At 47.0% G+C, this 12,732-nt stretch overlaps 2 protein-coding genes across 2 annotated transcripts in view; one reads left to right on the forward strand and one right to left on the reverse strand.

The window, feature by feature from the left end:
- Window positions 1–12,705, reverse strand: part of MATN4 (matrilin 4) — a 31,216-nt gene extending 18,511 nt beyond the window's left edge. The window contains exon 1 of the mRNA XM_038369692.2: window positions 12,568–12,705. The gene's annotated coding sequence lies outside the window, so the exon portion shown is untranslated. The remainder of the gene's footprint in view (window positions 1–12,567) is intronic.
- Window positions 11,708–12,732, forward strand: part of RBPJL (recombination signal binding protein for immunoglobulin kappa J region like) — a 28,473-nt gene continuing 27,448 nt past the window's right edge. Inside the window, exons 1-2 of the mRNA XM_038370063.2 lie at window positions 11,708–11,879; window positions 12,536–12,650. Coding sequence (XP_038225991.1) covers window positions 11,708–11,879; window positions 12,536–12,650 — 287 coding nt within the window. The remainder of the gene's footprint in view (window positions 11,880–12,535; window positions 12,651–12,732) is intronic.

Genomic DNA, 12,732 nt, shown 5'->3' on the forward strand with positions numbered 1-12,732 from the left:
AGATACTGAAAAAATTGCTCTTTTAGAAAGTCATTTTAAGTATAATTATCAGTAAATATTTATTTAGCACTCTAAGGTTGCAGTCATAACAACCACTTGAGTGTTCATTTAACCACCAACTGGTAACATACAAGCCGTGAATCAATCTCTTTTAAGGAAGCAGGCCCAGTTAGCAGATTTAAAGCTGTATCCTTTATACTGTCTTCAACTCTGGTGTCCACACTTCAGAAAGGGTGTTGAAAAACTGGAAAGGACAAAGTCAGAAAAGAACTACAAGAATGATTTGAGATCTGGAAAATATACTGTGTAGAGAGACACTTAAGAATCTCAATCTGTTTAGTTTAACCAAGAAACAGTCGAGTTGACTTGATCACAGTCTGTAAGCACCTACACAGGGAAGAAAGTTCTGATAGTAGCAGGCTCTTTAATCTATTGAAACGGGCACAATGAGATCCAATGGCTGGAAGCTGAAGCTCGACAAATTCAGACTAGAAATAAGGCACAAGTTTTTTGCAGTGAGCATACTTAACAACTCGAACAATGTACCTAGAGATGTAGTGGATTCTCCACCACTTGAAGTCTCTAAATCAAGATTAGATACCTGTCTAAAAGAGATGCTATAGATCAATCAGTAGTTATGGGCTTGATGGAGGAATTACTTGTTGAGGTTCCTGTCTTGTGTTATGCAAGACATGAGATTAGAAGTTCATAATGATTCTTCCTGCCCTTAAAATCTATGATGTGATGAATCTTTCTGAACAATGCAAGTTTGCTTGCAGCTTGGAAAGCATATTCTTGAAATGTGCGGTATGAAGGTATTAAATGATCACATCACACTAGTCACCCGCCTTCTTTGACACAGGCTGACCCAGTTTAGTGGCATTTGCTCTGACACATCTAAACATCTGCAAGTGAAATAGTTTGCAGGAAACACTTGCTCCCCAACAAAATCTGTTTTGTTTCACCCCTTTTTTAACAGATTTTTTTTCCAAAATATATTTTTCTGGGAAAAAGCAGTTGCTAACCACAAAATATTTCTAAGCAGCTGTGCCATGTAGGTTTCTAGAGACCAAGCATTACTCCAGTGGCAGGCTGGCCTGGAGCCTGGGTTTGTCTGTATCCGGGCATCTTCAAAGCCGGCACAGACAGAAGAATGAACTGTAAGGGAGAGAAACTAACAAGAAACAACAGTTGGGGATTTTTTTATATCCTCTTAATTCTTTGATAATTCTTAAAGTTCCATTGGGTTGGAAGAGGTTAATGTCTGCCTGGGGTAGGTCTGTGTAATAATAATGCATGCCGCATCTCAGTCATGACATCAGGCATGACAGCATATTGGCCCTCCAGCACAGGCTATAATGCCCGATGCTGTGATTGGATAGCAGTGCCAGCTCAGAGATGGTACATCTGGCCCAGCTGTTGACATGCCATGACCCCATGACAGCCCACAGGGTGACCCTGGTCATTTCTTCATTCCTCCCTCCCATGGGAGAGCTGGGATTTGCTCAATGGGCTATGCCTGTTTGACTCTCTCCCCCTTCTCTGCTTTGCCCTGTCTCCCTCTGCCACTGCTGCTCTTTGTCTGGCAGAGACGGGAGATGTGTGGGAAGTACACAGCTGGAAAACAGGTGCTGAAAAGAAGAGCAAATACTGGGCGGGAGTGAAAAATTAGGAAATAACCAGGAGACCTTGGAGATAACAACTCAGCTATAAAGCGAAAGAGATACCATCAGGGTGTGATTGCTCAAGGTAAAGGCTGCTGGGAGCTGTTCCAGCACCACTGGGCAATAGGGACCTCGGCTCAGGCTAAGGAGACAAAAAGGTTTCCAAAACAAGAGGGGTGCCAAGATAGAAGTTCTTTGACTTTCAGAGTGGAACCAGGACATAAATAATCAGTTGCTTTGCACTGGGCAGAAGGATGTCTCACCTGGTTGTTGATACGTGAGCAAAAGAGGGCAGCACAGGGACAGTACGCAACAGAAGGGTAGATGGTGGCTACAGAATCCTCTCAACTCACAGAGCGATCACAGGCTAGGAGGCCTCCCCCACTTCACGATGGATCCCCCAGGGCAAACAGGTATGTCAGCTCAACACCCTGTGTATGCCGCTGCTTCCACGCACGCGGGCATATCCGAGCACAGTGCCAACTCTCCTGCATTGCTCTCTGCTCAGATTGCCTCTGTCTGTCTGTCTGGATTATCTGCCAAATCCTGACCCTCAGGGAAAACAGCAGCTTCAGATTTCAGTGTGGCCTCCTTGGCGATTTGTTTCCTAGCTACAGGTTAATATAAATGTTTGGAATATTCCACTTCTGACCCATAATCACAGGTCAGGGATCTGAAAGCCCTGGGGATGCAGATGAGCTCTGTATTACAGTTGCTATCATAGGCTGGGAGGGTTTTGCCTATTGGACTCTATGAGAGAGTGAGTGGGTGGATGAGAGAGGGGATGGAAGTCGCAGGGGGCTGAAGCACTTTTGCAGACAGAAAAATCTCTGACCCCTGTGTCTTAGGCAGAGAAATGGATTCTGGATTAGACCCCAAGAATCACAGCCATTTCACTTGGACTTGCCATGATGTTCCTGTGACTCACACAGCTTGTTTGCATTTCTGGGATTTCTGCTGCTTTACTCAACACCTCAGGAGCAAACAAGTCTCAAACTCAGAACGGCGTGTTCCACCTGCTAAAATGGCAATAGCAAAGATGGCCAGATTGAGATCAAGGGCCAGAGGAGAGTGGGGCATATCCCCAAGGGTCTTTGGTTGGGTGCTAGTCACTCTTAAAGTACCCATGAGAAAGAGACTTTTTGGAGAGTTGGTGGAGGACAAGGAAGGACAATTGCCAGAAAGTTTCATGAGCTGCTCCAGGAGCACCTGGTGTGGACACAGGACAAGAATAATAATTACAGCTGGTTGGAAAAATTCCAGCTAAACATCATTTTGTCAGAATTTGCCCATTTGGAGAAATTGAAATGTGCCGCAGACACCGTCTGATTTTGCCGACGTTCTGATGGAACCCAGGCAGGGTTCTGATGGAGGCCTGGCTGCCAGGCAGGTTTTGCTGGGGAGCCCAAGCTTCTAGGGTCTGCAGCTGTGGGGCAGCCAGCTCTGTGGACTGTCACAGGGGTGGGGACGGCCTCCTAAAGTCTGTAGCAATCCACCACGTGGACTGCCCCAGAGCCAGGACTCCATTCCCTTCGTGAAGAATTTTGAAATATTTGGTTTTCGTTCCTAATCAGAACAAAACCGACTTGTGGCCTATCTAAATCCTCCGTGCGAGAAAACTGCCTATCTGCGCCCAGCTCTAGTAGAAATAATAATACCGGGGTCTTTTACAAAGCATTGTATCCACAGATCTGAAAGCAGGGTGGCTCGGTATCATTCTCCCCATTACACAGAGAGGGAAGCTACGCCACAGAGGTGATTTGCCAAGGTCACAGAGCAGGTCCGTGGCAAAGCCTGAAAGCCAGGTCTCCTGGTTCCCACAGAGCAACCTCTAGCTGAGCCGTCATTAAATCAGTGAGGCTGCAGAGCCAGGGCGGGCAGACTACTCAGCTGATTTTTGCCTGATAGGGTGACCAGATGTCCCGATTTTATAGGGACAGTCCCGATTTTGGGGTCTTTTTCTTAGACAGGCTCCTATTACCCTCCACCCTCTGTCCTGATTTTTCACATTTGCTGTCTGGTCACCCTTTGCCAAGTTGGACTTTGTATCCGTACTCCTCCCTGGTTGGCTACATTATGCCACACTTAGCAACACTAACAGCACACTGAGCATGGAAGCTGGTGTAGGTACCAACCAAAATAAGTCACAAGCATCTTCATTCTTCAGTGGCTTTCAGGTTTGCTCATTGCACAAAGGAAAGGGAAAACCAAACAGTCACACAGCACCCTTCCCTTGTGGAAAACCCTGTATTCCCTGGGTGCAGACACCTGGCCTTTCTCAAGCAGTTTCTCCTTCTGCTTTGCAAGAAGCTGTTCTAATAGAGTTCCCTGCCTCACCCCTTCAACCCCCCAAGTCTGATGGAGCCATTTCTCCCCAACCCTGCTTCATCCCTTCCCCTGAGTCCCTGCATGAGTGTGAGCAAGGGGTTAGTGGAAATTAGGGCTCTGCCCTCTGAAACACATACTATTATTCAGCTATTTCCTTCCCACTCTGGCCTAATAACCCTATATACAAATATGTGCCATGTGCGAAACTAAAAAGGGGCAGCTCCTCTGTTCCTGAGGATCCTGGGAGGAGGCAGGGGAGAGGCAATTTAAGCAGCTGGCTGAGGGGTGAACATTCTCATGATGAGAGATCAGTTACCCATTGCTTAGAGCTGCTAGGCAGGATGAGCTCTGCACCATTGCACTGTGCCTTTGGTAATGTTAACTCCTCACAAAGGCGCTGGAATTGTAGACTCCTCGGTTTAATGGAGGGGTGGTTTAATGGAGGTCCTGGTTTAATGGAGGGGTGACACTTTTCTATGTTGCATTAAGTTCCAATCCTTTTCACTAGTGGGAAAGCAAATCCCAGTTCTTTCTAATATTTTGGGGGTCATTTTTATCCTCAAGACCCAAATTGTCACACACACGCATCTTATGTGTAACAGTGACACACAGCTTTGCAGGACCCCTTTCCAGTAGCATGGTAAAAGAGGCTGGGGTTTAATGTTGCCTTCCCCAACAGCTGTGCTTAGTTCACACAGCTGGAGATGTTATGTAAACCAACAAAAAGAGAAAGTCAGAATAGTAGCTACAGCAGGTATCTGCTCTCAGGTTTCAGAGTAGCAGCCGTGTTAGTCTGTATTCACAAAAAAGAACAGGAGTACTTGTGGCGCCTTAGAGACTAACAAATTTATTTGAGCATAAGCTTTTGTGAGCTACAGCTCACTTCATCGGATGCATTATAGTGGAATGCATCAGTTGCATCCGATGAAGTGAGCTGTAGCTCACGAAAGCTTATGCTCAAATAAATGTATTAGTCTCTAAGGTGCCACAAGTCCTCCTTTTCTTTTTTATCTGCTCTCAGACACTCACAGCACAACAGAGAGGAGCAAAGATGAGATCAGCAAATGGTTCTCACTAGGTCTGTGATTATTCTTCCATATCCTCTGGCTGGACACCCCATCCCAAACCAGGCAAGTCTCTGCAAAGGACTTTTTATAGTAAGAAGTGCTGCCAGACATTTCAGGTATATCTATAGAGACTGCACATGCCCTGTTGCCAGACATTCCAGGTACTTCCTGACATTATAGTGGAATGTAAAGAGGATGACCAGCACCCAAAGGGTTGGACATTTCCTGTTTGTACATACAAAAGCTCCTGCCCTGCAGTGCAATATCCGCAGCTTCCCCTGGTACCTTCAGACATGGAGGATGACAAGGAAAAAACTGAAAACTAGAGCTGGCTGGAAAAGGGAATTTCTGTCCTGCAGGAAATTCCAACATTTCAAAAGCTGTTTTCATTCCGAATTAGGAACAAAATGGCAAAATTCTGAACTTAGCACAGAACTGAAATTCTGAGACATATCAGTCTGGAAACATCAAAATGTTTAATTTCAATCATGTTCAATCATTTCATTCTGATGATGTCAATATAGTGAAATATAATACTAATATAATGTTAAATGTAATATAGCATATTAATATTCATATAATCTGCTTCTGTTTTGCAGGGTTATTAATTTCATTTTTCGGGTTTATTTTTAGCAATTTTTGCACTTTATGTAGCTATCCAAAAATCAGGAGTTTCAAGGCTTTCTCTTTGTATATACTGTAATGCAGGGGTGGGCAAACTTTTTGGCCTGAGGGCCATATCGGGGTTCCAAAACTGTATGGAGGGCCGGGTAGGGAAGGCTGTGCCTCCCCAAACCCTAACCCTATCGCCCCGACTGCCCCCCTCAGAACTCCCGACCCTTTCAACCCCCCCTACTCCTTGTCCCCTGACCACCCCATCCTGGGACCCCCTGCCCCTAACCGCCCCCCCCGGGATCCCACCCCGTATCCACCCCCCCTACTCCCTGACTGCCCCGCCCCCTACCCACACCCCGGCCCCCCGACAGGCCCCCCTCTAAAGCCCCTTTCGGAAAGCGGCCCTGCGAACATGGGCGGAGGACTCGGGGGGAGCAGGGGCAGCCGCGCAGCCGGAGAGAAGCGGCGGGTTCCCCTTCACAGCGCCGCTTCTCTCCGGCCGGCTGCGCGGCCGCCCACTGCTCCCCCTGCGTCCTCCGCCCCCCGCCCGCCTGCTCCCCTGTGGCTGCAGATGAGCCTCCCTTTCCGCTCTCCCTGCCCCCGCCGTGCAGCCCCCTCCCGCGCTGGCGGCACGGCGCGCTCAGGCTGCGGGGCTGGGGGGACTAGCCTCCCGGGTCGGGAAGCTCAAGGGCCGGGCAGGACGGGCCCGCGGGCCGTAGTTTGCCCAGCTCTGCTGTAATGAATAATGTATATAACTCAGTAGGGCAGTATAGACCATAATGAATAATCTCTTTGCAGCGCTCCCTAGACTCAGCGCACTTTAAAGTAGTGCTGTTTCAAACAACGCGCTTGGGAACCTTGAGTGCACACCAGCAGGACCTATATGGACCAATGTATGTGCAACATCTTAGTGCCCTTTAGAAACGAGGTTCCTGTAGCCTGCATTACAGCTCCATCTAACTAGAACATGTTTGTCTACTCAAGCTGTGAAGCATGCTCCCAGCTGCAGAGTAGATGTGCCCACAGAGGTACATAATGGAAACATTCAGCAGATGTCTCTACAATTCCACAAAGCAGGATTTAGAGAAGCATTTGACTTGAACCTCAGCTGCATTTGAAATCAGCCCTGGTTTGAGTCTGATCTGCATGTGTGAACCAGCTGTAATTTGTGCTAACTGGGCTTGTGTTCACAAAGTTCTCGTCAGAGCTGCATGCAAAGTTTCTGCTGCATCTGGAGATCCAGGAATATTCTGAGGCTGCTCCTCATGTTCTCCAGAGAGGTTTGACACCAAACTAGGTTCTCCAGGAAAAGTCACATAATTATTCCAATATAACCACAAGTCCTCTCTCTGGTGTGTGCAAACCCATAGTAAACTTGAACCTCTCCTCTTAGTTGGGAAAAGGGTTCTCTTGAGCCCAAGACTTTCCAAATATCAGGACCTGAAAATCTATGTGAAATGCTTCTGCCATACAGAATGGCATCTTGACTTCTGCTAAGGAGCTCATTGGAAAACGAGCAAGGTTCCTAACATGCCCAGGTGTGAGACCCTGTAGACCTGAACAAAACAGTTCACATGAGCATCTAGTGAAGTTTGGGTCTGAAAGATCCAGTTACCTCCCATCCGTGATACCAGCTTTTCTGCAACCCAATGGGACAATCTTGCAGCTCCATCACATCCCACCTTTAATATAAAATCCTTAGTTAGGAACAGCAACACTTCCATGAACTGTAGCTCCTGTGTCACCAGTCAAGCACTTACACCTCACCCTGCCTTCAGTCTCCTGAAGGTACAAATTAGTCTTCTCCTTCAAGTCCTTATTTCTAAATGCAAAAACATGAAAAATGGTCTCATGCTTTTAAATAGTGAATTTGAAGAACATATGGACTTGGATGTTTTAGGCTGATCATGTACAGTGTTTAAGAGAATATACCCTTGAAAGATAGGTCACTGAGGTCAAAAGAAGGGAAAGGAGCTTAGATATTAAGATATGAGGTGCCTTGCAATATGATAGATAGATAGATAGATTCTACACATTTATTTGGGGTGGGGAAGAAAGCCCAATGTACTCCACTAATGGATTTAGACGGTTCATCAAGCACACCAAAATCCCACCACTGAAGAGGGGAAAGAGTCCTTTGGTAGTCCAGTGACAGCCCAGTAGTAGCCTGAGTCTTGGAAGAGCAGCATTCAATTCCCTGCTCTGCCACAGACTTCCCATGTGAGCTTGGCCAAGTCACTCAGCATCTCTATGCCTCAGTTTACCATCTGTATATTGGAGTAATCGCACTTCTCCATCTTGCGAGAGGTATTATGAGGATAAAAGGATTCAAGATTATAAGGTGCTTGAATTTCTTGTGGAAAGAGTGGTCCATATAAGTATCTACTTATAGGGGCATTTTAGCAATTTTCTCCCATCACACACACCTCTGCTTGACAGAAGAGGCTCACCAGACCCCAGGGAAATAGAAACCCAAGAACAGAAGCATGATTTTTGCCTGCTCCTACAATATTGCATTTAGAGATGGAATACAATATTTTGTCATTTTATTGTGAGCTTATTAAAGTTAAAACTGAAACAAGATGCTCTACAATTTTATTCTGCCCCCCCCCAAAAAAAACAAAAAACCATGTAGCCTGTGTAGTGTATTCTATGCACATTTCTATACCATTCCCTGTTTTAACTGGGCTATATTTAGAACCTTATCTTGCCAAGACTGGAAAGGGAAAAGAACCTTCTAACTGCTAAAAATGTTACATAACACTGAAAGCTATGTCTGTGTTGCAAATATCTACAGAGGGCCAATTCTTCCAGCCCCAGCAGCAGGTAACAAAGAAGTGTGAACGCTGGGTTTCAGTGACTGACCTCTGAATGAAATCCTTATGCCAGCTCTGAATAAAATCTGGGCAAGTTCACATTAAGTGAATTGAACCCAGATGTTCCAGCTGCTACCATATGGGCCAGAGGTGGAGATAAAGTTATTACATTAGTTAATTATTACTGTCAACACATCAGATGGGCAGCTCAGCCCTGTACCATTCCCAGGTGATGCTTGTGTTTGACTTTTGATATAAAGGGGTTAGTCAGTTTCTCTGGAAACAGCAGATGTCCAACAAGTTCCTCTAAAAACACAACTGAATTATTTTCGCAAACATTTTTTCCCTCTTAATTACGCAGATTAGCATCTGGCCGTCATTCACTCACACACTCACTATGTTGCACCTTGTCCTTCATATGTTTCAGCCCTGTTCATTCAAACATCTGTAAATTTCATTTTATGATTTTTTTTCTGGGTTTTGACAAGGGAGACTCATTGTTCAGAAATCTAACAAAGAAGCCCCTATTGGAAACTTTTAAACGATTTAAGCAAAGACTTCCCTTGAAAACCTTCAACCTCTGCTGGAAACCTCCAGGGAAATAGTGCGTTAGGAGCAATCACAGCACTAGCCCCATCTAGGACCACAAACTGCCTGCAAGTGCAGCCTAGTTAGCTCCAAAAGTATCTTTAAAGGCAACTCCCAAGATCCAGCCTGTCTAATCTGATTAAATGTTTTTTAATTCTTCCTTTTCATGGAATTTATGAAAGTGTTTGAATAACATTTCCAGCTGACTGCAGTAACGCCTGGCTGCTTAGACACAAAGTGTCATTTTACCAAAAATACAAAGATCTTCTGCATGCCTTCCAGATGCAGAAGATCCATTCACTTCACTGAGCCATACTCTGAGAGAAAAAAAAGAAACGGAGTACTTGTGGCACCTTAGAGACTAACAAATTTATTTGAGCATAAGCTTTCGTGAACTACAGCTCACTTCATCGGATGCAAGAATATCAGAGTTGAGAGTTACTAGGTAGATCTGAGAGCAGGATTTTGCTCTGGGTTTTTGCACAAGTCAAAGGCAAATCTAATGACATCCCAGAATGGACCACTCGGACCTGTTTCTGAAATTCAATTTGTAATGGTAGTTCTGAACTACATGTTCAGTGCCTATTATTAATTCTTATTATTATTACAAAATATATCAAAGGCTGCTCTGTAAAGTGAGGAGAAGCTTTGCAGGGAACTTTAGTGTAACAACTTTAGCCCACATGCAATTGGGGCTCAAATGAGGCAGAAGTCCCACTGGCTTCCTTAGTGCGTGAATCGGCCTTATATTCTCAATATTAAACTGATACATTTCTTTGCAGCTGTGGCCCAAGTAAACCTGTATTAGTACCAGGAGCTCTTCCCCCATGTCACTTTATTTACAGTGTTCCTTTGCACGCTAGCCTCCTGATGAATCCCTAATGATTCCCTGCACCATCACAAATGCTGCCCTTGCTCCATCCTGCACAATGGGAAAAAGCAAATAACTTCATCTTCTACATCTCCTTAATTTGGCTTAGTTCAGATTATTGCATGTTAGCACAGATATTACAAATGTATAACAGTCTAATTTTCCAAATGAGTTAGCTGCATAATTGCTTGTGTGAAATGTGCACACAACTGAATGCCTAATTTTCCTGCATAATTATCATGATTGCGTGCTTATGCAAATATAAATAATTATCATCTGCCTATGCAATTATCCAGTTTGCATTATGACTGCAGTAACAAATTAAGAGCACAATTATGTGCATATCTTGTTAGACAATCCAGACATTCTAATGCTTGGTATGCTACATCAAGGCATGTATATCAGTTTGTATACCTCATTGTCAAATCAGATTCTGGATGGTATCTGCAGGAAACTTCCTAATATAGGCAGATGGTGAACATGTACAGTGTAAGATCAAAAAGAAAAGGAGTACTTGTGGCACCTTAGAGACTAACAAATTTATTAGAGCATAAGCTTTCGTGAGCTACAGCTCACTTCATCGGATGCAATGAGCTGTAGCTCGCGAAAGCTTATGCTCTAATAAATTTGTTAGTCTCTAAGGTGCCACAAGTACTCCTTTTCTTTTTGCGAATACAGACTAACACGGCTGCTACTCTGAAACCTGTCATAGTGTAAGATCAGTCACCCACACAACTGGGAACAGTTTACTGGAGCATAATCTCCAATATGAACATAAAAAGAGCTGAAAAGTCTTTCAGAGACAGAGTGGGTCCCCCACATTATTCTTAAATTGCAACATACAGATTTTTGAGCATGCTTTGTTATTTCCAGCACCACATCCCTAGCGCAGAGCACTCCACATAGGAAGGAAAGAGGGGGCTCTGGACTGCTGCAGTTTAGATCTGAACCTGGGTGGAGAGCATAGGGTGGGGAGGCAGAGGAGAAAATTGATTCTGGGTATGCCCAGGTCTCAGGAGAAACAAGCAAAATCTGTGCAGGTCATGTCCCATTGGACCCTTCCTTCCTTCTCTCTGGTTTTCCTTCACACTGTATTCCCACTGACCGGGTACTTCGTTCTTTGGATCTTTGCATCTTTTCTTTCTTCTCACTCAGGCAGTTTTTAATGCAGGAGAGATGCTGGGACTCTGCTCCTGAGCTCTGGGCCAGGACTTGGCTCCTGGGAACTCACCTCTCACCCCTTCTCGGTGATGCCTCCAGACCTGGCCCTTGGGAGCTCCTGCTCCTTTTGACCATGGTGTTAGATCTCAGATCGCATGAGCTCCTGCTACCTCTGAACACCATGTCAGGTCTTTGCTCCTGGGAGCTCCAGCTTCCTATGAGCCTCTCCTTGAGCTTGGCTTCCGTGGGCTCCTGCACCCTCCCAGTGGCATGCCAAGTCTCAGCCCCTGTGAGCTCCCACTCCCTCTGAGCACCATGCCATGTCTTGGCTCCTGAGAGCTTCTGCTCCTCCAAGCACCATTTTGGGGCTCAGCTCCCCTGAGAATTAACTTGTACTAACTCTTTATAAACTCTCCAGCTTTCCTGGTTGTTAGACTGAGCAGAGAGGTTGCAACGGCTAGGGTCTCTGATCAGGCAGACAGCAGCTCCTACATTTTGCAGGCACACGTGGGGGAATGGAGAGGACTGAGCTAAAAGCGAGTTTTCTTCCTAAGACATATACCTCTATTCCCTCCCCCATACCATTCCCCTGACACCATGAACACCATGCACAAGTGCCCACTATGCTGCTCGTGCTATACAAAACTCATCATCACACCATCCTCTCTGTGCCCGGCCTGGTTCTTAGCGCAGTCCATTACATCCAACACCTACCAACAGGGCAAAGACATGGACAGCTCGTGTGCCCTGTCAAGCAGGGAGGTGGGAAGTGGGGCAGTAGGGAACATGCTAGATGGAGAACCCTTGTAGTAGCACCTGCGAGTCCCAGACATGGACCAGGACCCCCTTTGTGCTAGGTGCTGGACAAACACAGAACGAAAAGACAGTTGCTGCCCCGAAGAACGTACAGTCTAGTTGTTCCCTTCTGGCTGGAGTAGGAGGCAGGGCCACGTGAAGTGGGCAGCTCCTGGGGGGCAAGGAGGGTTCCACACTGGAAGGGGCCAAAGGCGTGGGGAACTTTGGGCACAGGGAGCCGCTAGCAGGATTGCTCCCCTCTGGCTGGCAAAGGGAATTGGGGGAGGGAGTCCCTAGGGAAGTCAAGATCATTCCCCTCTGGCTGGCAAGGGGCATTGAGGTGGGGAGCTCCTTGGGGATTCAGGATCATTCAGGGGACCCTGGATTGAAGAGCCGCAGGGGTTTTAGGATCATCTCCCTCTGGCTGGCGGGGGGCACTGGGTGGGGAGCCCCGGGGGGACCGGGGATCGCCCCCCATTCTCCGCTGGGGCGCAGAGCGAACGCCACGGGGTGACCCGCCGCCCAGCCGGTCGGGTGCGGAGCTGTCACCGCCCCGCGGGGATGGGGTTCGCGGGTCCGGCGAGGGGCAGCCCCGCGCCCCTGCGCCCACCGCTGCGCATTGCCCTGCAGGTGCCCTGCTGCCCCCGGAGCCCCTCACTCACCTCGGCCGGCTGGAGAGCGCGGAGGGGCGGCTGCGGAGCCGAGCGGAAGGCGGGCGGAGGACACCCCCGTGCTGCTGGTACAGGTGGGTGCTGCGCCCGGAGACCCCGCTCCAGCCGCTGCCTGTCCGGGACTGAGAGGGGCTGGGGCAACGTCAGCCGCATTTA

This window comes from Dermochelys coriacea, chromosome 13 (assembly GCF_009764565.3).
Source record: "Dermochelys coriacea isolate rDerCor1 chromosome 13, rDerCor1.pri.v4, whole genome shotgun sequence".
In the NCBI taxonomy this organism is placed as follows: domain Eukaryota; kingdom Metazoa; phylum Chordata; order Testudines; family Dermochelyidae; genus Dermochelys; species Dermochelys coriacea.